The 24,513-nt window shown below is 50.6% G+C and overlaps 1 protein-coding gene and 1 long non-coding RNA gene across 3 annotated transcripts; both read left to right on the top strand.

Annotated features, from left to right (window-relative positions):
* The first annotated feature begins 37 nt into the window (after positions 1-37).
* On the top strand, positions 38-1,440 carry LOC131825762 (uncharacterized). Its single transcript, XR_009351298.1, has 2 exons — positions 38-108; positions 1,116-1,440. It is a non-coding gene; the product is annotated as an uncharacterized LOC131825762 (long non-coding RNA).
* A 4,143-nt stretch (positions 1,441-5,583) lies between these two features.
* On the top strand, positions 5,584-15,522 carry FKBP8 (FKBP prolyl isomerase 8). 2 transcript variants are annotated; one of them, XM_059160550.1, is made up of 9 exons: positions 5,584-5,702; positions 7,063-7,382; positions 10,127-10,296; positions 10,470-10,558; positions 10,850-11,067; positions 11,712-11,884; positions 13,838-13,915; positions 14,431-14,562; positions 14,991-15,522. In XM_059160550.1, the coding sequence occupies exons 2-9, from the start codon at positions 7,088-7,090 to the stop codon at positions 15,075-15,077; spliced, it is 1,242 nt and encodes a 413-aa protein (XP_059016533.1). In that variant the 5' UTR covers positions 5,584-5,702; positions 7,063-7,087; the 3' UTR covers positions 15,078-15,522. The 2 variants fall into 2 exon arrangements, with proteins under 2 accessions (XP_059016533.1, XP_059016532.1); XM_059160549.1 differs by having other exon boundaries at positions 10,847-11,067.
* Positions 15,523-24,513: the final 8,991 nt, after the last annotated feature.

Genomic DNA, 24,513 nt, shown 5'->3' with positions numbered 1-24,513 from the left:
CCTGCGTGGTTTCCAAGGCCTGAGATGCCCGACAGCCCGGAAGTGGGTGAGGGACTCTAAAAGACAGCCTACTTAACAGATAGTAAGACTGAGGTCCAGCAGCGACAGGTACTCCCTCAAGGCCCGTGGTTGACCCAGAGCCAGACAACCTATTTTCTAGGTTGGGAATCAGATTCATCCAGTTCAAAAATCCCTGCTTCGGTTTTGGTGACATTTCTCTGGTCTAGGATCCCAACCAGGAAGTATCCCATGCTACGTTTAGTCATGTCTCCTTATAGTCTCCACTCGGTGACATTTCCTCAGTCTTTCCTAATCTTTTATGACCTTAATACTTGGGAAGAGTACTGGTTTTGTAGACTACTCATCGATATGGGTTTGTCCAGTGTTTCCTCATGATTAGACGGAAGTTTCTCACTTTTGGCAGGAATCCCACAGAAGGGACGTGTTCTTCTCAGTATGTCATATCTGGAGTCACAGGTTATTGATGTGTCTCATCATTGGTGATGTTGACGTTGGTTACTTAAGGCATTGCTTGCCCGTTTCTCAACTGTTAAGTTACCATTTTCCCCTTTACAGTAATTATCTTATGGGGAGATACCTTAAGAGACCATGCAAATATCCTAGTTGTTTTTTTTTTTTTTTAATACTTTTTAAAAATTTTTTATTTATTTCTTTGACAGAGAGAGAGAGCCAGCGAGCACAGTTGGGGGTGGAGGTGGAGGGGAGATGGCAGAGGGAGATGGAGAAGCAGGCTCCCCGCTGAGCAGGGAGCCCCATGTGGGGCTTCATCCCAGGGCCCCTAGATCATGACCAGAGCCAAAGGCCAACCCTTAACTGACTGAGCCACCCAGGTGCCCTACTTTTTTTTCTTTTTTAAAGTATTTTCATCCACTAATTTTAGCATCTATCCATGGCTCTTACCAGCAAAAATTGCTATGGTGATTTCTGTTTATTAATTAGTTATAAATTGGAATTCTATTGTAAACAAGAGTTGTCCATTCTTCTCTAGTTATGCATTTATTCAAGTATTTATATCACTATGAACTCATGAGTATTTATTTTATTTTGTGGGTTACAATAATTTCTTTCTTTCTTTCTTTCTCTCTTTTTTGTAGGCTTCATGCCCAACATGGGACTTGAACTCATGACCTGAGATCAAGAGTCACGTGCTCTGCAGACTGAGCCAGCCAGCACCCCTATAATTAATTCACTACTTACTTTGCTGCCCCTTTAGGTTAGCTTCTATGTTCTTTTAATATGTCTTCATCTTTGGGGCTCCTGGGTGGCTCAGTTGGTTAAGTGTCTGACTCTTGATTTCAGCTCAGGTCGTGATTTCAGGGTCATGGGATCAGGCTCTGTGCTCAGGGGGGGGGGGCTGCTTGAGAGTCTCTCTCTCCCTTTCCCTCTGCCTGTCCCCACAAATAAATATTTTAAAAAATATGTCTCCATCTTTCTCTGAAAACGTCCTTAGTTTTAGCACTACAAGCTGTTCCATGTTTGGTTTGGAATATCCCTGGAATCAGCCATTTCTCCAAGGAGACTGGTTCCTCTTCTTGGAGAATGGTGTTGAGAAACTAAGATCTGGGTGGTTGGTGTGCTCACTGCTACTGGGGTATCATTCATTGCTCAGAGATCCTCTCAGCAGTAAGAGTTAGAAAATACAAATATATGGGCCGCCTGGATGGCTTAGTCGTTAGGCGTCTGCCCTCAACTCAGGTCACGATTGGTATCAGGGTCCTGGGATGGAGCCCCGCATTGGGCTCCCTGCTTGGCAGGAAGCCTGCTTCTCCCTCTCCCTCTGCTTGTGTTCCCTCTCTCGCTGTGTCTCTCTATGACAAATAAATAAATAAATAAAATCTTAAAAAGAAAAAAAAAAGAGGACGCCTGGGTGGCTCGGTTGGGCGACTGCCTTCCGGTTCTGGTCAGGTCATGATCCGGGAGTCCCACATAGGGCTCCCTGCTCAGTGGGGAGTCTCCTTCTCCCTCTGACCTTCTCCCTTCTCATGCCCCCTCTCTCTCTCTCTCTCAAATAAATAAAGTAAAATCTTAAAAAATAATAATAAAAAGAAAAAAGAAAGAAAGAATTGTGGAGCTCTGTGAGTCAGGCAGCAGCCAGTGCTGAGAGAAGAGCCTGGGTGCGGGATGCTGGGAACCATGGCTTCTGTTTGCAGACTGCACCAGAAGTGGCCCATGCTGGAAAAACCAAGCTTTTCTTTTTTTTTTTTTTTTAAAGATTTAATTTATTTATTTGTTAGAGAGAGAGAGCAGGAGCAGAGGCAGACAGAGTGGTAGGCAGAGGCAGAGGGAGAAGCAGGCTCCCCACCGAGCAAGGAGCCCGATGTGGGACTCGATCCCAGGACGCTGGGATCATGACCTGAGCTGAAGGCAGCCGCTTAACCAACTGAGCCACCCAGGCGTCCCAAAACCAAGCTTTTCAATGGGTCCCTCAGGCTCTGTGGGAAGCCAGGAAATTTTTCGTAAGGGTCTTGGAAGGGCTGGGGGGTACAGGTCAAGGCTAAAAGGGTCTTGGTTGGCCCCAAATGTTTGTGCAGAGTAGAGACAAGAAAATATTTTTCTCTTTTGTATTCAAGGGAGAAGGTGAAAAGTGATGGGGACACTCAGATCAGTGATGGGAACATTGTTGGGGGGAGGCCTGAGTCTGGGGACTGGAAGCTGCTCTCTGCCCCTTTTTTAGTTTTATTTCCCACTTAGTGCTTATCACAGCTGCTATTAGATACTTACCTCAATCATTGTTTGTGCAATATCCCGCTCCCTAAGTGAAATAAAAGCTCAATAGGGAAGAGACCTGACCTATATTGTTTTTCATCACTGTGACCTTGAACAAGGCAATTACTTTCTTTGTGCCTCAGTTTCTCCATCTGTAAGATGAGGATAGTCTTACCAAAAAACATGCATCCAATCCCAGAAAAGGCAAGAAAAGAGAGAGAAAAGGAACACAGAGCAGGTGAGTCAGAGAAAAAACACATAGGAAGTCAAATAGGTCCATAATTATATTAAATGTAAATGGGCCAAATGCCCCAGTTAAAAGACAAAAGATAGACTAAATCAAAAAGCAAAACCCAATTCTGTGCTACTTACAGGAGACACATACAACATAAAGATACAGAAAGATAGAAGATAAAGGTTGCAAAAGAATGGTGCATTTTAAAAATGAGGCTGGAGCACCTGGGTGGCTCAGTTAAGCATCTGCCTTCGGGCTCAGGTCATGATCCTGGTGTCCTGAGATCAAGCTCTGCACTGGGCCCCCTGCTCAGCGGAAAGCCTGCTTCTCTCTCTCCCCTTGCTTGTGTTCCCTGTCTCTCTATATTTGTGTCAAATAAAGTCTTGGGGGAAAAAAAAGAAAAATAAATAAATAACCAGCCAAGGGTCACCTGGGTAGCTCAAGTCAGTTGGGCATCTGCCTTCGGCTCAGGTTGTGATCCTGGTGGGGGGGGGGGGTCCTGGGATTGAGTCCCACATTGGGCTCCTTGCTCAGCGGGGAACCTGCTTCTCTCTCTGCCTGTTGCTCCCCCTGCTTGTGTGCTCTCTCTCTGACAAATAAATAAAGATAGTCTTTAAAAAAATGAGCCAAAGAAAAAACAATGAACCGAAAGAGAACTGTGAGTCATCTTAATATGAGACAAACTCCACTCCAAGGCAAGAAACACTGAAATAAAGAGGAACACATCATAACAATAAAAAGTCGAGTTCACCAGGAAAACTATGACAATTGCAATACCATGTAGTCAATGACATGATCTTCATATATCAGAGCATTTGTCTCCTAAGGCTCATACAACAACGATTAAATACATGTGAATGTTTGCCTTCACCTGTGAAGTCTGAGTGTCAGCCATTATTGTTAGTGTTTCAATAGTTGCTGTTATTAGTTTATATTGAATTTGGTTGTCTACTTATTAGTATCAGTGTTTATTACAATTCTTCCAGCCCTTATAATAGAGATGGGGCTGGATGGGTAAGAGATTCCACTATGCAGATAAAAACACTAACTAGGTTGCCTGGGTGGCTCAGTGTGTTAAAGCCTCTGCCTTTGGCTCAGGTCATGATCCCAGGGTCCTGAGATTAAGCCCTGCATCGGGCTCTCTGCTCTGCAGGGAGCCTGCTTCCTACTCTCTCTCTGCCTGCCTCTCCGCTTACTTGTGATCTCTCTGTCAAATAAATAAATAAATAATCTTAACAAACAGACAAAACCATTGAGGTTCAGAGATGGATAGGGAGTAGTCCCAAGTCCCTCAGAACTAGCACTGGCCCAGGGTTTATTTGATGTTCTTTCCCAGGAAATTTCTCACATATCTTCACCACCCTAGCACCTCTTTCGCTGGTTAGCTTGCCTGCCTTCCAACCACAATGATTTCCCTGAATTCCCCCACCTCCTCTCCTTTTGTGCCAGTCACTGTGTAGGCCCCGGTGCTAAAACAATGACAAACAACAGACCCTTCCTAGACTATGGGGGTTTTCCAACCTAGTGGGCAAGGCAGAGTTAAGTCAAATAATAGTACAGACATAAAATCAGTTATGAAGTGATTCTTCATAACTAGTGATATCCTGCTAAGAGGGGAGCCAATCAGGCTTTGCCTTGGGGGGGTCTGGGAGAGCGTCCTGTAGGAGGTGACCTTGGAAGGAGCACCAATCTGACAAATTAGTTACCTCCAAAGCCAGTTACCTCCTCTGGTGTTAGCTACCTCCAATAGCCAGTGACTCATTCATTCATTCATTCATTCATTCATTCATTTATCCAACTCCCAAACCATAGGTGCTAGGCATCAATCAAGGATGCAGTAGGGACAAAACAGGCAAAATTCTTCCAAGGGTGGAGCAGAGTGGTATAAGAACGAAGGAGATCTGCAAATGGTAACTCCTGGGAAAGAAACAAAATAGAACGAGGGAAGAGTAAGTGTCCCCCCTCCTTTTCAAAACAAGATCCATAAAAACCCATCTAATCGAAGCTACCACCTTCTCCTGAGGCCATGGGTATCTTATCAACCTCTGGCAGAGGGTGCAGGGAGAAGAAACTCCTTCCAGCAGCCCTGCTTGCTCACTCCCTAACCATTAACTGTGTTTCTTCTCTGTGCAAAAGAAAAGCTTTCTTAGGGATTAGACCATGCGAGGGTGACAGAGGTTCTGCGTGCCCTTGGGTGATCGCTCCCCTCGAGGCCTTGGGTCCATATCTGTAATTAGTGCTTAAGGGTGGTTCGTCCAGCAGTCCCAGCGCTGCACTGTCACGTCTGAGCTCCTTAAGGCAACACCTTTTAGGGCTGTCCTACTACAGCCCCACAAGGTGAGAGTGCGTGCATGGGAGTGTTTATCCCCATTTTTCAGATGAGCAAGATGAAGCTCAAACGGGAACGGTGAGTTCTGGTAGGCAGCGCGGCGCTGATTGGCGAAGACACCCCGGAGACCCCTTCTCCCGCCCCCGCCCCCGCCCCCGCCCCCGCTCCGGGTGGCGCGGCAGCCTCTGCCCCTTTAAGAACGCCCCGCGGAAACAAGCAGGAAGGGGGTGGTGCTTGCTTCCGAGACGGATGTGCGCACAGACCAATGGATGCTACAGTCGCAGCAGCGGCGGCCAATCGGCACGGCGGGGGCGGGGCCGGGCGCCCGAGCCTGGTTCCCGAGGCGCGGCGGCCGCGGCTGGGGGCGGGGAGGGGGGCGCAGGACCCCAGGCGGGGGTCCCGGAGCCGGAGGCACGTGTCCCGGGGCGCCGGCAGGGTTGCGCCGGCTGGGGGCGCTGCCCAGGCCTGGGCTGGTCTGGGTGCCGGGGCGACGGGTGCTGGGGCCGATGGGCGGGGCCAAGGGCCGCGGGGGGAGGCGAGCCGGGGGGCGCGGAGGGTCGGAGTGCTAGAGGGGGCGCGGCCGAGCGCGGGCGGCTGGGGATGGGAACCGAAGGGGACTGAGGGGAGTAGGTGGGGGCAGTGCTGGCAGAGAAGTGCAGGGCCAGGGGCCCCGAGGGGTGCGGGGGGTCGGGGGCCCCAGACTGGTGGCGTCAAACAGGCATGAGGCGTTGGGGGCCTGGGTGGGAGGTTGACGGAGAGCCAGGCCCGGGTGGGGGGCTCGTCTGGAGGGTGTAGGGTATGATGCGATCTGTTGAGGGGCGTCTGGGGACATCAGGGTGTTTACGGGTCGACTGAGCGGCTGTGGGGAGAGCGGGCCGAGGCTGGGGGCGGTGGTTGGGGGAGGGGGGAGGGCGAGTTATGCGGGCGCAGGGGATTGTGGGGGTGGGGGCTGGGAGGGTCTCAGAAAATGGGGCCGGAGCCCGGAAGGAGCTGGCAGGTGAGGGTTAGGGAGGAGATGCTGTGGGTTAGAATCAGAATGAAAGCTAGGCTTTACCACCTCTGAGCTTGGGGCCTGGGGAAGAGGGGCAGTTGTTCATAGCCAGAAGAGGAGGCTGTAGAATCCCTTGGGGGTCTTGACCACCCCTGTAAAGGAGGCTACTTTGAGAGAGTGGTCAGGAGTCTTGAGGAGAGGAGGAAGGGCTCCCAGGGAAGGGTATGGGCCAGGGTCCTTGGCATTGGGGGATTGGTATTAGATTCAGGGTATGGAAAGAAAAGTCTTGGGATTTCTAGTGGCAACCCTTAGGAGAAGGGGCAGCTGGAGGTGGGAGTCCTGGTAAAGATTCAATTCCCTTTGGGCTCTAAAAACAGACTTCCTGAGACTTAAGTCACCCTAAAAAAAATCCTAGCAACCCCCTCTGGGCGTTTAAAACCCCAGGTTCAAATTCTGTCCCTGCAGTTACCTTGCTCTGTGACCTTGGGCAAATAGCTTTACCCCTCTGGGCCTCAATTTACTTTTCTGTAAAATATGGGGGCAGAGGATGTTTCCTACTCTGGGTATTTGTAAAAACTAAAAAATAATCAGCTGCAAAACAGCTAACATTGAGACTGATTGATGGCTAGGGTTCGATGTGTGGGACAAGCCTGGGTTGTTCTTTACCCGCCGTACGGATGAGGAAATTAAGGCCGGGTGCCCCTAAGTCACACAGCGGGTGAATGGATGCAGAGGAGAATGTGAGGGTGGGATTCTTACCCCATCCGTTCCCCCCACCAGGGCCAATTCCCGTCCCCCCAGCAGCATGGCTTCCTGTGCTGAGCCCTCTGCCTCGGGGCCTGAGCCCACTGCCCCACCGCCTGCTGGGGTCCCACCACTCGAGGACTTCGAAGTGCTGGATGGGGTGGAAGACGCAGAGGGCGAGGAGGAGGAGGAGGAGGAGGAGGAAGATCTGAGTGAGCTGCCACCACTTGAAGATGTGGGGCGGCCTCCACTGGAGGAGGCCGAGCAGCCTGGGGCCCTGGCCCGAGAGTTCCTGGCCGCCATGGAGCCTGAGCCCGAGCCCGCCCCAGCCCCGGATGAGTGGCTGGACATCCTGGGTAAGGAGCAGGGGTGGCTTGGGTTGACCCACATGGCCTGGACAGCTCAGGTTCAGGAATGACCTTGGCCTAGGCCATCTTCTCCCCTGAGCCTTATTTCCCCCTTTCTGCTATGCAGTAGTTTGGAAGTCAAACATGTAACCACGGTGATCGCTTGCCACAGGCAACTGGTTGAGACACTTCATATCTAAGAACCCCTTTCATTGTCACATGCACACATGCACGTCGTGTTCTAGCCCTATTTCTCAGAGCTGCTAAGAGCAGCTCAGAGAGGCTGAGTCACCTGCCCAGGGCCACACAGCCAGTACTCCAGGTGCTGGCAGGTCCCAACCCCCACTGCTTCCTTTTTTGGCATTTGTCTGACAAGTGCCTCTTCTCTGAAAATGTGTCCAGGGGTCAAATAGATCTGGAAGACATCTCATTTTGTTCAATCCTCTGACTCATAGCATGCATTAGCATTGCAACTGCTCAGAGAAGGCCTACAAGAAAGAAACTGGGGGATCCCACACACATGCCCCATCATGTACCCCATGATAGTGACCCCGGAAACTAGAGAGAAATACTGTTACTGGTACTGATACTTGGTATATTAAATAACGTTAGTGTCCACTAATAATGATGGCAGTGAAACATCGTTAATAGGATCACAAATACTGATATTAAAACAATAGTGTCAAATAATCCTGATTTGATAACGCAGAATTGTTACTGTTATCATCTCTACTGCTGATAGAAATGCCACTTCTAAAAATAACACCAGGTTGGGGTGCCTGGGTGGCTCAGTCAGTTAAGCATTTGTCTTCAGCTCAGGTCATGATTTCAGGGTCCAGGAATCGAGTTCCCACATCCCCACATCATGCTCTCTGCTTGGAGGGGAGTTTGCTACTCCCTCTCTGCCTGCCCCTACCCCAGCTCATGCTGTCTCTCGTTCTTGCTAGGTCTCAAATAAATAAATAATAACATTACAAAAAATAAAAATAACACCAGGTAATATTTGCTGAACACTGGGTCCGTGCCAGGCCCACACATCATATTTTAGCCTTACAACGACCCTATAATGTAATTTTACCAAATCCCCGTTTTATTTTTTTTAAGATTTTATTTATTTATTTGAGAGAGAGCATGCCCGAGAAGGGAGAGGGTCAGAGAGAGAAGTAGATGCAGGACTCGATTCTGAGACTCCCGGATCATGACCCAAACCCAAGGCAGATGCTTAACCAAATCAGCCACCCAGGCATCCCACCATCTCCCCATCTTACAGATGAGGGAACTGAGGCTCAGTGAATGGAGGTGCTTGCCCAGCAGACAGTTTCCTTGGCTGTATTAGAATTTGGGAAGCTCTTCTTTACTGATATTAAGAGCTGCTCTGCTTTCCCTCTGAGCACAAACCTGACTGTCCATTTATGTTTAAGGCAGCTGCTTTCTGAGGTGAGAATTTGGGCTTCTGTCCAAGGAAACTGAGGCCTTGAGAGGGTACATGATTTGCCCAGAGTCTACTGAGATAAGAGAAGAGGCAGTGCCTGCTTATAACCCGACCAGCACATCCACCATTCGTGCCCAGAAACTTAAGAGACAGGGATTCCTAGGGAGCCACTAGATGAGTTCTGAAACTGGATGTGTAGCATGGACAAGGTGGGGAACAGTACAGAAATTTTGGAACATTCTAGACTACTCCAGCTATTTCCCTGTTCCTCACCTTTAGTCAAAGGTCCATTCAGAGTTACAGTATATCCCAAACTAGTGGAATATTATGGAATCCAGGTAAATGCTGGGAATATGGATGACTGCAGGTATTAGTCTGATGGTCCTCACAGGTGTAAGCCCTCAGTTGCCTCAGTGGTGGTCGTGGGATGACAGTGGCTTTCTTTGTTGTGCGGGTTCCTTGAGTGGATTCATGAGGATGCTGGGCCTCATGGCTGCTCAGTAGCTGTTCACCATGGCCATTTGGCCATTCCTGTGATTGCTTGGGGCTTGGAGGAAAACATGGGCTGTGGGCCCATCAGGGACACTGTTGCTTATAGGCCCTCTGGCTGCTTAACTTTGAAGTGTAGTGATGTGCTTCTTTGGCGGAGACACATCCTGGTGTCACAGAGACTCTGATAACCAAGCAGACTGCTCACTGGGTATCACCAGGGGTCTCCCTGATGTGTCCATTTCATGGCTAGGTAAATGGAGGCCCAGTGTTGAAGGGCTGGTTGGGAACCAGGAGAGGGAGTGGAGGGTGGCTCCAGAGTCTGTCCTGGACATCCCTGCCAGCCTGATTCTGCTTGGCAGGATAGGATGACTTTTCTCAGCTCTTTGTCCGGGCCAAGACTTAATTTTCTTTTATTTATTTATTTATTTGTCAGAGAGGGGTGTGTGTGCACACAAGCAGGGGAGTGATAGGCAGAGGGAGAAGCAGGCTCCCCACTGAGCAAGGAGCCTGGTAATGGTACTCAATCCCAGGACCCCAGGATCATGACCTGAGCCAAAGGCAGACGCTTAACCAACTGAGCCACCCAGTCATTCTAGATCTAAATTTTCTTAAGATAATGGTCAGACAGGCCATAATTGTCACCCCTCAGATTGATCCTTTCATGTCTAGTGTCCAGCCAGGGACAGTTCCAGGGGCATGGGATCACCTACCCAGTAAGTGGCAGAGCAGCTCTTTGAGGCTCAGCTGGGTGCTGGGAGAGGGGTGCCGGGGCAGCAAGCACCCATCTGACCTGTGTGGTGATAGGCTGCTCGTCCCTGGTCCCTGGCAGGGAACGGGCTGTTACGGAAGAAGACGCTGGTCCCAGGCCCACCCGGCTCGAGCCGCCCAGCTAAAGGCCAGGTAGTCACTGTACAGCTGCAGACCTCGCTGGAGAACGGCACTCGGGTGCAGGAAGAGCCAGAGCTGGTGTTCACCCTGGGCGACTGTGACGTCATCCAGGTGGGAGGGCTCAAGGGCCCTGGCCGCTGGTCTAGAGCTGAGTGGAGGAGGCCTGCGGGGACTGAGGGGGAGGTGGTGGCCACTGGGGGGCAGGGCGGTGGTAGGGTTGGAGTGGGCATGGCATTGCTACTCTGTACCTGAGCCTGCCTGACCCTTTTGCCCCCACACACCAGGCCCTGGATCTCAGCGTTCCACTCATGGATGTGGGGGAGACAGCTATGGTCACTGCTGATTCCAAGTACTGCTATGGCCCCCAGGGCAGGTGAGAACCTGTTACCAGCAGGGTCCCCTTGGGGGACCCCTTTGCCCACCAAATTGATAGCAAAAGAAACAGACTTAGGGAGGGGAAGTCACTCACCAAGTCAGGAAGCCCATGGGTGGCAAGTTATTTCCCTTTCATTTATTTCACTGAGGAGGGGGTGATGGTGGGGCCAGCTCCCAAGTCTTGAGCCCTCGCCCTTTCCCCCCTGCTCCCTAGCCAACCCAGTGTGTCTGGGGTTTGCTCCTGGTGGCCGCTGGGTCTGAGTGCTGCTCTTGCCCCATCCCCCAGCAGGAGCCCGTACATCCCCCCACACGCGGCCCTGTGCCTGGAGGTGACCCTGAAGACTGCCGTAGATGGGCCTGACCTGGAAATGCTCACAGGGCAGGAGCGTGTGGCTCTGGCCAACCGGAAGCGGGAGTGTGGCAATGCCCACTACCAGCGGGCCGACTTCGTGTTGGCTGCCAATTCCTACGACCTCGCCATCAAGGCCATCACCTCTAGCGCCAAAGGTAAGTGCCAAGTCAAATCCTGCCGCCCCCCCGCCCCGCGAAGCCATCCACTCGTGCCAGAAGCATCCAGCCACAGAAGGACTCAGACTCAGAATGATCTAGAATATTCCAGAATGTGGACAGATGTTCAACTATTCCTGACCCTTAGACTAGAGTCCACTGTAGACTTACGGTATGTCCTCGATCAACAGAATAGTACACGGGTAGATGTTGGAATGTGAGTGACTGGGGACCATGTCAATCCATGTGCCTTGTGGTTAGGTCTTTGCATTGCTTAGGCTCGGTCTTACTCCTTAGGAGCGCCCTGAGGATGGGCTGGTCTTGGCCCGTGTTAGAAATAGGGAAACTGAGACCAGAGAGGCTTGAGGTCCTCCAAGGAATAGACGGTGGAGGCCCCACCCCTGGGAATTCAGAGCCCCTCTCTTCAGTCTCTTGGAACTGGGGTACTCCGAGGCCCTCTCCACTCAGTCCCCTCTACCACCAGGTCCAGAGGGAGCGGGCCTTGGCCTGGGTCACAGTGTGTGGGGCGCCTTTCCCTGGGGTCAAATGTGGCCAGCCCTCCACAGAAGGCTGGCTGTGTGGGGCTGGCGGTGCGGTAACCAAGGCCACGGTTGAACACCAACATCCCCTGCCCCCCGTCGCAGTGGACATGACATTCGAGGAGGAGGAGCAGCTCCTGCAGCTGAAGGTGAAATGTCTGAACAACCTGGCAGCATCACAGCTGAAGCTGGACCACTACCGAGCCGCACTGCGCTCTTGCAGCCTTGTGCTGGAGCACCAGCCCGACAACATCAAGGCTCTCTTCCGCAAGGGCAAGGTGAGCTGCGGGCCAGTGGACCCACTGATAGCCCCACACCCAGAGCAGTGGGGTTGGTTCCAAACGCTGGATTTGAGACGAGCACAGCATCAGCCAGCCAAGCTCTCTGGGATACAGGTGGGAAAACTGAGTCCCAGACAGGTGCTGGGGTGTGGTCTGGATCATAGCAATTTGTTGACAAGCCAGACTTGAACCGTAGGTCTTAAGTTCCCTCCTAACTGCTGACACTGCCCTGTGGCCCTTTGGTGACTGCTCCTTGTATATAATCCTCCATGGTTCACACGTCTCAGAGTAAAAAGCCAAGTCCTCATTGCATCCCTTGGGGCTCTGGGTCATCGGGTCCTCCCACCATCCCCTCCATCTCTCCTCCTCCTCCTCTCCATCCTGCTCAGCTTCCTCACTGCTTGCTGCCCAGGCTGGGGTTATTCCCACCCTAGTGACTTTGCACAAGCTCTGCCCTCTGCTTGAGCCGTTCACACCCCAGATCGCCCCATGGGTCCCTCTTTCACCTCCTTCAGGTCTTTGCTCCGATGTCCCCTCCTCAGGAAGCTCTCCCCCCCACACCCACCTGACCCCCTGCCCTGTCTTCATGTTCACCGTGATGCCATTAGCAGAGGCAGGTGTCATCGTGGCTGTTAGGTCCCTTATTAGAAGCTGGAGATTTTGTCCATTTCACTCACTAGTAAATCTCTAGCCATGCAAACAGGGCCAGGTACACAGTGGGTGCCCAGTAAATGCTGTGGAATGTAGGAATGAATTTGGCCTGTGTAGACTTGACCGTAATTGCTTTTGTCCTCATCTGCTATTCATCTCCACCTGTGTGTGTGTGTGTGTGTGTGTGTGTGTGTGTGTGTATGTGTGTTTGGTGCGGGGGGCAGGGGCAGAATTCAGTGCCTTTAGCAGTACTGAGGAAACTGAGACACAAGCAAATGGTGGGTCACCTAGCCTGTCAATGAGAGGCATGAGCAGGGCTTCCCTCCAATCAGCATTTTTAAACCACTTGTGTGTAGGGTTCTGTGTAGAAACGTGGGAAGAAGATGCTATCTTTATTTTTTCAGGGGTCTGATGCTCTAGGGGGCAGTGGAATTGTCTGCTCCTATAGCCTCACATTTGTATCTGCTGGTTGTAGGTGACACAGACCCATCCTAACAGTTTCAGACAAGAGGAGGAATTAATAACTTAGGAATTGTTAATTATAGGGTGTTGGCTTCAGGCATGGCTGAATCCAGGCATTAGCAATGTTGTTGGGATGCTGTGCCTGTCTGCTGTGGGTTTTCCCCTCAGGGGGACCAAGGTGCTTCTACCTGCTCACTCAGAAAGTTCAAGGCTTCCATGTTTGTCAGTGACACCTGCATGGTTCAGGTGGGCCTCATTGGCTGGCTCTGAATCATTCACTGTAGTCAAAGCTTTGGAAATGCTCATTTGGCTTCTTGAGCCAGCTAGGGTGGAAAGGGAGGAGGTGAGGCCAGCACCCAGATTTCCTGCAAAGGCTGAGACAGACATGCAGAGGAGGGAGCAGATTGGGATGACACTGAGCCTAGTGGGGCGCTTATGTTGTCTGAAGGCTCAGGGACGGTATAAGGGTGGCTGCGGTCCCTGGTGTGATTGTGGGTGATAGATTTGGGTCTAGTCAGGATAACCAGGAGCCTAGCAGGGCTGGGCTTTTTTTTTTTTTTTTTTTTTTTTTTTTTTTTCTTAAGATTTTTATTTATTTATTTGACAGATCACAAGTAGGCAGAGAAGCAGGCAGAGAGAAAGAGAGGAGGAAGCAGGCTCCCTGCTGAGCAGAGAGCCCAAGGCGGGGCCCAATCCCTGGACCCTGGGATCATGACCTGAGCCTAAGGCAGAGGCTCCAACCCACTGAGCCACCCAGGTGCCCCAAGGGCTGGGCCTTTTGAAGAATATCGTGGTGCACTGTGGTTCTAGAATGACGCCATCCATTTCCTTCCACAGGTGCTGGCCCAGCAAGGGGAGTACAGTGAGGCCATCCCCATTCTGAGGGCAGCCCTGAAGCTGGAACCTTCCAACAAGGTGAGCAGAAAGGAGGCAACCTTGGGACCTACCCTGCTAGCTTGTCTGGGAAGTCATCCTGTGGTCTTTGCCTTGTCCTGTTTGCTATGGCTCTCCTGGGGTTCTAGCCTAGGCAGTGACTGCAAGGGGCTGGGTGACTGAGGAGCCCCAGCCAGCTTGCTGAGACCCTTATGACCCCTGCATAGATGGTCTGGGCTCACCCCTCCCCAGCCAGAATCCCAGAGGCCAAGGGTGCTACCAACATGGCCAGTGTCAGTGTCCTCAGGTTTTCTACCAAAATCTTCCTTTCTCCTGGCCACCTTGTACTCTGCCCCATCCACTGGTTGCCTAGGGGGATAGAGATGGCAGCCCCTACTTTGCTGATGTCCCGAGAGGAGCAGATGGAACTTCCGTGTCCCAGTGGTCCTCGCCCCAAAGTGACCAGGTTCCCCAGAAAGGCGGAACATCGGAGACGGTGGTCAGGTTGGCTGCTACCACGGCATGTTCTTAGTCCAGCTGACACCCACCTCTTGCAGACGATCCACGCAGAGCTTTCAAAACTGGTGAAGAAGCACGCAGCCCAGAGGAGCACAGAGACCGCCCTGTACCGGAAAATGCTGGGGAACCCCAGCCGGCTGCCTGCCAAGTGTCCTGGCAAGGGTGCCTGGGTGAGCGGGGGCTGGCAGGCGCAGGGATGTTCCCAGAGGAGGGGCAGGGGCTAAGGGTGGGGCATGCCACCCAGAAGGAGTTTCTTCATTTTGCAAACGTTGATGTCAGCTGGGCTGTGTTGGACCATGTTGGGAACACAGAGAAGCCTCAGTCCTGTGCAGTCAGGGTTAGAGCAGAAGATGGAAGAAGACTTGGAGGGCTCAGGGTGCGCAGAGATAGCTCTTTCAGAGGGGAAGGGGAGGAGTTCTAGAGCAGGGGACACTTGGCTTGAGTTTTGATGTATGAGTAGGAGTTTGCCAGAAGGTAGGAAAGGCGTTGTCAGGCAGTGGTTTGCTGGGAGGCCTTTTGGGGCCATGTTAGTGGCTGAAGCCTGGGGAATCAATCTTGAGCACTCTCCAGCCTTCTCTTCCCTCCCCTTTATCCACAGTCCATCCCCTGGAAGTGGCTGTTTGGGGCAACTGCTGTTGCCCTGGGGGGTGTGGCTCTCTCCGTGGTCATCGCTGCCAGGAACTGACCACCCAGGTGGCCACCACCCCCTTGCACACCATGGACCCCACCCCGCGCTCCTTAACTTCCCCAGGCTCCCTGTCCACTGCCCTGTCTGATCCAGCCCCCTCCTCTGGGGCAGGAGCAGTGAGGTGTGGGGGCCACATGGCCCCAGTGAGACAGGAGGGACTATGGCCCTGTAGGAGGAAAGTGAGGCAGGGCCCGGGCTCCATGTCCAGCCCAGAGGGAGGGGGCCCTCATTCCTCCAGACCCAATTCCCATCCCCACCCCCATCCCCCTGGGTTAGGTCTCAACAGAGGCCAGCCTCAGTTTCTCCTTCCCAACAGGCCTGGGGGCAGCCCTTCCCCAACCCAGTCCCTGTCCAAGTGTCAGTCCCCACCCACACCGCCTGCTGCCCTCTGTCCAGGTTCTCCCTCCCACTCCTTCAGTGAAATAAAGCCTCCTACCCTGCACTCTGCTGCCTCCAGTCCCTTCTTTTGCTGTCACTTGCGGCTGGGCCAGAGATAACCTGTGTCACATCCAGGGTCATGTGGGACTAAAGCAGGGGTGGGGGCATCTCCTCTTAGGCCACGGCAGATCTGCTTTACAAAGGGGGCAGGAGAGACCTGGAGAAGTGGGGCAATGCATTCAGGGTACACAGGTGGCCTCTGCAGAAGTTTACACCCAGTTAAACTCCACTTCTCTTGTCTCTGTTGCCTCATCTGAAAGTGGGGATCCTGACAGGATCTAACTGGGGACAGTGCTGAGACCTGAGCGACCATAGGGGGCTGGCTGTGCGGCAAGCAGACAGCCCCATGTCTGGGTAACAGCATAGACAGTGCAAAGGCCCTGGAACAGGATTGAGCCCAGTGCGTTCAAGGTTAAGGAGAGTGTGTGGTCAGCAGTTCCTCTTGATCTCGTTTAGTTTTCACAACCTGGGGCTGTAGGAGCTTCTCCCTTAAATGCTGCCTACCGTCACAGCCAGAGTGGGTGGTCAGGCCTCTGTCAAGGACAGTGCCTGTGACCCTTTTCACAGCTTCATCCTGCCTCCGAGAGAGGAGATCTCCAGGAATAGACCACCACCACAAGGATCTGTGCTGCACCTGTCCCCTAATAGCCGCAGTAGGGAAAGCTACCAGCCATAGCCACCCAGCAGAAGGTAGCAGTTAGGCCATGAGCTTGCCTACTTTGGGGTCCTGGTCTGTGAGCCACCTGAATGACTCTCTGGGCACAGATCTGTTGGTGCTTGAACCTATTACCCTTTCCAGCATTTAGCTGCTTTAGGCTTAGACACAGCAGGGGCTCTGTGGGTAGCACTGCGGTAGGGGCTGTGGGTTGGTCATGCTTATCGGGGCTAGAGTCCTAGGTAGGACACCCCCTCTTTCCTCAGTCTTGCTGACCTCAGGCTGGGGAGCGGGCCTGAGTGGTGACCAGCGGGATGGTGGGCTGGAGGGTGACTTCCTGGCCCGGGTTGTGAGGGTCACAGCTGCCGTTGTTCCCAAGCATTGATCATTAGCGTGGCATTAGTCCACCAGGGACACATGGTGGCTTCGTTTTGTGCCCATTCTTTGCATATTTTGGAGACAAGTCCTTTCTCGGGCAGGTATATTATGAATATTTTTCCCATTCTGAGGCTCACTTTTCATTTTCTTAGAGCAGACATTTTAATTTTGAAGAAGTTCAGTTTATGTTTTTGTCAATAATTGCTAACCAGGTTTGTAAGGATTTTCAAGGTGTTCTTTTATTTTTTTTATTTTTTACTTTTATTATATAAGGATTTTATTTATTTGACAGAGCGCGAGAGCAAGAACACAAGCAGGGGGAGTGGGAGAGGGAAAAGCAGGCCTCCCAACAAGCAGAGAGCCCAGTGCAGGGCTCGATCCCAGGGTTTTCTTTTAAATGGTATGGCTTCATCTTTTCTATGGAGATCCACGATTCACTTTCGTGTGAGGTTGGAGTTGAGGTTCATTTTCCAGGTAGCCTATCCAGTTGTTCTAGAAACAACTGTGGGGAAGACTTTCTTTTTCCTAGCAAGTTATTGTGGCAGCCTTGTTAAAAATCAGCTGATCACGCATGTGTGAGTCTTCTGGCCTCTGCTCCACGCTCAGGATCTCTCTGTCCTCAGGTTTTCTGTGTCCTCTTTGTGGGTCCCACGCTGGGTTCCATGCTGTCCTGAAGGCTGTAGCTTTCTAGTAATGCTGGAGTCAGGCTTTGCTCCAAGGTTCTTTTGGTTGTGCCCATTACTGGTTAAGCACACTGAGGCCCAGAAAGGAGTCAGCTCCCAACCAAGGTCCCATCACCTGGGCACAATGGACAAGATTAGCCCCAGGTCAACCTCCCTTTAGAGCCCATGCTGTGCCCACCAGCCAGGTCTACACCTCCCTGCAGGTTAGAGCCAGAAAACAAGAGAGGCTTTGAAGGCCATGGCCAGGAGTGTGAACTTTCGTATGTTCCTTCCTTTGGTCTTTCCATCCTCTGGTCTGAATGGCAGCGGGGACAGGGTGTCCAGGACAAGGGGCACTGATGTTTCCTTGAAGGCACAGGAGTACTTTGGCAGGTGTGAAGCATGCTCCCAGGACTGGCATGGCTTGTGCAAGAGGTGTGCTGGCCAGGCAGTACATGACACATTCAGAGGACAGCTAGGATGGATTTTTATTTCATATGAAAACATGTACCAATGCCTCCTGTATACTTGGTGTTAGGCAATGACTCAACCTGGCCTTGCCCTTGAGGGGTACAGCTCACAGTGGGCTATGAATTGGAAGCGAGCAAGACAGAATGAGCTCTGTGTGTGTGTGTGTTTGAGCGAGAGAGGGAAGGCATTTGTATCTGAGCACTGGACATCCTTTGCATGCCTCCATGTCAAGTCATTGTTAAGGGAAAACCTCCTGGGTCACCGAGTGTGGGACCATCGGGGAGCCTCCCTCATCGGGCAGAGGACAGAAAGGAGTGATCATGAATGCTTGTGGGCAGATGGGTGGGTGGAAGAAAATTACCATGGAATCATCAGTCACCGGGGCTGATGGAGATGTTTTAACCGACACTGAAATGTTCCCAGGAGGTCTAGCAAGCGCAGGGGCCATCTTTGAGGAAGAATCCGCACGGCTGTCCCTACAAACTGTTCCCACGGAATGCTAGGCCTTACCTTGTTCATGGGTCCCAGGGAGGAAAATTCAGCTGATTCATGAAGCAAAATGGAGGTTTGGGGGTACTTGAATGCCCTACTGATGTAGGTCAGTAAAAAAAAATAACTAAGCAGACTTAGGTTATTCGGACCTGCATGATCTCAAGAAAGGACAGGCCCTTGGTCAGCTCCTGGCAGGTGGTGTTCTAAGTTCTTGGGATGTTCTGGCTGAGAGTCTATGCTAACAATACAATTTAGGGTGGGACCTTTGGCCCCATGGTTTCAGCTTGACCTGTGGAGTGGCTGGAGACTAAGTTCAAGCACATGGGTGGTCCGCACTCCTTCCCAGTAAAAACCCTGGACAAGGCTCAGGTGAGCTTCCTTGGTTGGCATTACTCTGTGCATGTTGTCGCAAAGATTTCTGGGAGAATTAAGGGGTCCGCACCTGGATGCTTGCCTGGTTTCTCCTAGTCTCTGCCTTATGCACTTTTATCCTTTCACTGTGATCAACCATGGCCACGAATATCACAGCTAGACTTGCTGGTTCTGAGATGCCCAGCTGAACTAGCAGCGGAACAGGCCTGGGACCCTGGGACTGCAGGCTGGCTGCCCACCATGCAGAGGGACTGGCTCCAAAGTGAGTGCTTTCAGGACACCTGGGTGGCTCAGTGGGATAACCCTCTGCCTTCAGCTCAGGTCATGCTCTTGGGGTCCTGGGATCGAGACCTACTCAGCAGGGAGCTTGCATCCCCATCTCTCTTTCTGCCTACCTCTCTGCCTACTTTTGATCTTTGTCAAATAAATAAAATATTAAAACAACAACAACAAAACAAAAGTGAGTGCTCTCATGGATCCTTGCATTCCCTCTGCTACAAAACAATATGGTTCAACATCTCTAAGGCTCATTGACTGGCTGAGCAGCTGAGCGGGTCGGATGCTGGCTCCGAGGGCTGTGGGCTACAGAAATTTTAAGGGGCTCCTGAGATTTCTTCTGTGTATCATCCCAGGACTGGAAGTGGGCAGGATCTCACTCCTGTGATTACGTTGTTATTGGGCACAGTTAACTTTAAGATATAGAGATAATCTGGGTGGGTCTGACCTCATGGGTTGCAGATGAGGAAGCCAGAGAGACTTGAACTATGAGAGAGATTCAACATTCAAAATTCTTCCTCTCAAGAGAGGCAGACTCTTTATTACTGAGGTGGAGGGGGCCACGTGGCTAGCACCTGAGAGTGGCTCCCAGCCGACAACAAGGAAATGGGGACCAGAGTCCTACAACCACCAGGAAATGAGTTTCACCCACAACCTGAAGAAGCTTGGACATTGGGCGCCTGGGTGGCTCAGTGGGTTAAGCCGCTGCCTTCGGCTCAGGTCATGATCTCAGGGTGCTGGGATCGAGTCCCGCATCGGGCTCTCTGCTCAGCAGGGAGCCTGCTTCCCTTCCTCTCTCTCTGCCTGCCTCTCTGCCTACTTGTGATCTCTCTCTGTTAAATAAATAAATAAAATCTTTAAAAAAAAAGAAGCTTGGACATTGAGCCTTGGGATGAGGATGTAGCCAGTCAACCCCTTGCTTGCAGCTTCATGAGACCTCAAGCAGAGGACCAGTTAAGACATACCAGACTTCTGACTCACGGAAACTGCGAGATAATAAACATTTATTGTTTTAGACCTAAGTGTGAAGTGCTTTGTTATGCAGCAATAGCTAGCTAATGTGTATTGACAGCAGCTATGTTAGCAACTGCTGACTAACAAAGAGTGGGTATTCATCTCAGTGTGGTTGAAAAACACATAAATAAACTGCAAGCGACATAAATAGATGATAGAAAAGGATTAGATAGATAAATTATCAAAAACTCATTAATAATAATGATTTCTGGGGCATCTGGGTGCCTCAGTTATTAAGCGTCTGCTTTCAGCTCAGGTCATGATCCCAGGGTCCTTGGATCAAGCCCTGCATCGGGCTCCTTGCTTGTCGGGAGGCCTGCTTCTCCCTCTCCCACTCCCCCTGTTTGTGTTCCTGCTCTTGATGTCTCTCTCTCTCTGTCAAATAAATACGTAAAATCTTAAACAAACAAACAACGGTTTCCATGATGTTACCATTTGCCGTTTGCTGTGCTTATCCCTATTTTATGATGTAGGCACACCGAGGAGGGCAAGACAAGTCCCAAGCCAAATAGGGAATGAGGAGCTGATGAGGGTCATAGAGCTAGAACTTCTGCAATGAGCTTGGCAGGTGGAGTGCTTGTCCCGGGTCATCCCATGGTGATCAACCAGCTTCCTGGGGTTCCACTGGGAGCCACTGGGGCATCAAGCATAAAGTGGAGAAATGCTTGTTGTGAAGCAGCACAGCCCATGGCTGTGGTGTTCTTAATTCCTTCTCTCTTTGGCGGGGGGGCAGTAAGGAAGGAAGGGAGAGGGGTCAGTAGGGCCAGAGGGAGAGAGAGAGAATGTTAAAGCAGGCTCCACCCAGCACGGAACCCAAGACGCAGCTTGATCTCACAACCCTGAAATCATGACCTGAGCCAAAATCAAGAGTCAGACACTTGACCAACTCAGCCACCCAGGTGACCCCTTTCTCTTTTTAAAAATATTTATTTAAGGGCGCCTGGGTGGCTCAGTGGGTTAAGCTGCTGCCTTCAGCTCAGGTCATGATCTCAGAGTCCTGGGATCGAGTCCCGCATCGGGCTCTCTGCTCAGCAGAGAGTCTGCTTCCCTCTCTCTCTATCTGCCTGCCTCTCCATCTACTTGTGATTTCTCTCTGTCAAATAAATAAATAAAATCTTTAAAAAAAAAATATTTATTTAAGTGTCTCTGCACCTAACCTGGGGATTGAACTCACAACCCTGAGATAATAAAATCACACGCTCCCGCAACTAAGCCAGGCAGGCACCCCTGTTCTTAATTCCCTTAACTTCTCCAAGCCTTGGTTTCCTTATCTGGTGGATGAGTCCAAACCACTGTATTTACTCCAAAAGGTGGTATTGGATGCCAAGCACTGAACACAGAGCCCGGTGCATTTTAAACACTCAGTGTTACTACTGTTTATGAGCTAAATTCACAGAGGCTCAGAAAGGGGTCCTGCCTTTCCCAGTGTTATTACACAGTGAGCTGGTCAGCCCGCAAAGATGGCTCCTCCCATGTTCTCCATTCAGCAGTCCAGCTGTCTCTATCCTCCCCATCCTTCTCTCCAGACTGCCCACACTTCAGCCACATTATTCCTGCCCTTCTGCAGTGCAGGGCAGTGCAGCCCTGCCTGCTCCAATATTTATCTGGCCTAGCCCCTGGATAAACAGCTCGGCCCAGACAGCGGGCAGAGGGCTCAGTGTGTCTGAGCAAGTGCTGGCATCTTCCATTTAGGAGGGACTGATCCCAGGTGAAGGGTGGGGGATTCCAGAGTTTTGACCCTGGGCTTAGGCAGTCTGGAGTTGGAATCTCTGCAGCAGCGTGTGAAACCATTCTGAGCCTCATTCTCCTCATCTACAAAATGAGCTGATATCTGTGTTGGGAGAATTAAATGATATCATTTATTCATTCAGCACATATTTCCTGAACACCTAGTTCATGCTAGGTGCTGTGCTGAGCGTGCTCAATGAGGAAATATACAGAAAGGGACCTGGGTACCAGAGGCAGAGTGAAGGGGAATCAGGGAGGCTCTGGGTCAGAAAGATTTTAAGTTTAAGTTCCAGCCAGCCAGCTCACTGGTAGTCCCACTCACCTTGAGTCCTGAGTCCTAAGTCCCTCTGGGCCTTAGTTTCTCCATTTGTAAGTGGAGATATTAATGGCAGGTATGGGAGAATGTTTCAAGGAATCTGTCATTGCCTTGGGCTCAGCATTTTATGGTTAGGGGGTAAATGAATAATAGTGCCAACTTGGCAGTGGTGGGCAGAAATAAGGAGGTCACCTTGGTAGAGATACATAGGTGCCTGAACTTCACCTTCTTCTCTTACCTCAAAATCTTTATCTTATGACCACTGTCTGTAATTAGATTGAAGGGGAAAAGAAAACAAGAACTTCCCACAGGTTAGGAGACCCAGGAGTCCAGGAGAAGCTTGCCTGGGCAAGTCAGTGCTGTTTTCCAGCCTCAGTTTCCCCACCTCTAAAATGAGAGATTGATAAAACTGCACAGTTCCTGTGGAAGAAAATCTGGCAGGTCCTTGAAAAGTTAAACATGGAATTACAATAGGACTTAGTAATGTCACTTGTAAGTATAGACCCAGGAAAAGGGAAGACATTCATCCACACAAAAGCTTGAACATGAGTGTTCACAGCAGCGCTACTCATAATAGGGAAATGGTGGAAACAATCCAAATGGCCATCGATGGATGAATGAATAAACAAAATGTGGTCTGTCCACACAATGGGGTATTACATAGTCATAAAAAAGGAATGAAACAGGGGCACCTGGGTGGCTCAGTGGGGTAAGCCTCTGCCTTCGGCCCTGGGTCATGATCTCAGGATCTTGGGATCAAGCTCAGCGAGGAGCCTGCTTCCCCCTCTCTCTCTGCCTGGCTCTGTGCCTATTTGTGATCTCTCTGTCAAATAAATAAATAAAATTAAAAAAAAAAAAGGAATGAAACATTGATATATCCTATAATGGGACCAGCCTTGAAAATACCAATCATTTTTTTTTTTTAGTTCTTTAAAAAAATTTCCCCCCCAATTATTTTTATTTTATTTTTAATTTTTTTATATTTTCTTAATTAACATATACTGTATTATTAGCCCCAGGGGTTCAGATGTGTGAATCCTCAGGCTTACACACTTCACAGCACTCACCATAGTGCATACCCTCCCCTATGTCCATAACCCAACCACCCTCTCCCTAGAAAATACCAATCTTGAAAATAAAACAGCAAGTTATTTTACCGGAAAAATAATTTATTCAGGAATAGCAGAGGAATGGCAACTCAGGACACTCAAGCTATGACAAAACTCTTGGCAAAATGGAACAAAGAAGTTGAAACATTACCTCATGGAGGAGGAGGAAGTTGGAAGGGGCTGCTTTGGAGGAAAGTAAGAGTTCAAGGTAGTGACAGTTTCTCATTGGCTGAGTTGCATTAGGTTCGTTGGCTGGGCTATTGCTGGGCCAGGGGAAAATCATCCTTCATCTTGCCAGGGTAGCAAAGTAGACTCCTTCCTGTTGGGGTTTGCATTTGAAAATGAGTCAGTAGGGCACAGAGCTCCCTCTTCTGACTTCCTGACTTCATTTATTTACTGAGAGAGAGAGAGAGAGAGAGAAGGGGCAGGGAGTGACGGAGAGAATCTTAAGTAGGCTCCATGTCCAGTGAAGAGCTCAACTTGGGGCTTGATCTCACAACTCTGCGATCATGACCTGAGCCAAAATCAAGAGTTGGACACTTAACCCACTGAGCCACCCAGATGTCCATGACTCGATTTTAAATGAGGTTGCCTTCATTCAGTTTCAAAAAAACATCATGCTGGGGCGCCTGGGTGGCTCAGTGGGTTAAGCCTCTGCTTTCAGCTCAGGGTCCTTGGATGGAGCCCCAAGCCGCGCCCACCTCTCAGTGCCCCTCAGTCGGGCTCTCTGCTCAGCGGGGAGCCTGCTTCCCTTCCTCTCTCTCTGTGGGCCTTTCTGCCTACTTGTGATCTCTCTCTGTCAAATGAATAAATAAAATATTAAAAAAACAAACAAACAAACAAACATATGCTGAGTTTTTCACTGAGTGCCAGTCACAGAAAGTCACATATGGTATGATCCCAGTGATATGAAATATCCAAAATAAGTAAAAGCATAGACACAGAAAGTTGGTTAATAGTTGCAGGGGCTGGGAAGGGAGGAATGCAGAGTGACCATTTTGGTGGGTAGGGGTTTTCCTTAGCGGTGATAAAAATTTCCCCAAATGAGATAGTTGTAGTGGCTGCACAGTGTTCTAAATGTACTAAATGCCACTGAATAGTACACTGTATTTATTACTTATTTAAGATTTTATTTATTTATCTGACAGAGAGAGGTACAGTGAGAGAGGGAGCATAAGCAGGGGGAGTGGGAGAGGGGGAAGCACGTTCTCCTCATGCCAGGCTGTATCTCAGGTCCCCAGGATCATGACCCCAGCAGAAAGCAGATGCTCAATGACTGAGCTACCCAGGCTCCCCTGAATAATATATTTTATTTATTTTTTAAAGATTTTTTTTTTTTTTATTTGACAGAGAGAGATCACAAGTAGGCAGAGAGGCAGGCAGAGAGAGAGAGAGGAGGAAGCAGGCTCCCTGCTGAGCAGAGAGCCCGATGCGGGACTCGATCCCAGGACTCTGAGATCATGACCTGAGCCGAAGGCAGCGGCCCAACCCACTGAGCCACCCAGGCACCCTATTTTATTTA

The sequence above is a fragment of the Mustela lutreola genome, chromosome 2 (genome assembly GCF_030435805.1).
Source record: "Mustela lutreola isolate mMusLut2 chromosome 2, mMusLut2.pri, whole genome shotgun sequence".
Lineage (NCBI taxonomy): Eukaryota > Metazoa > Chordata > Mammalia > Carnivora > Mustelidae > Mustela > Mustela lutreola.
The sequence above is the reverse complement of the archived record's forward strand: the minus strand, read 5'-3'. Positions and strand labels throughout refer to the sequence as shown.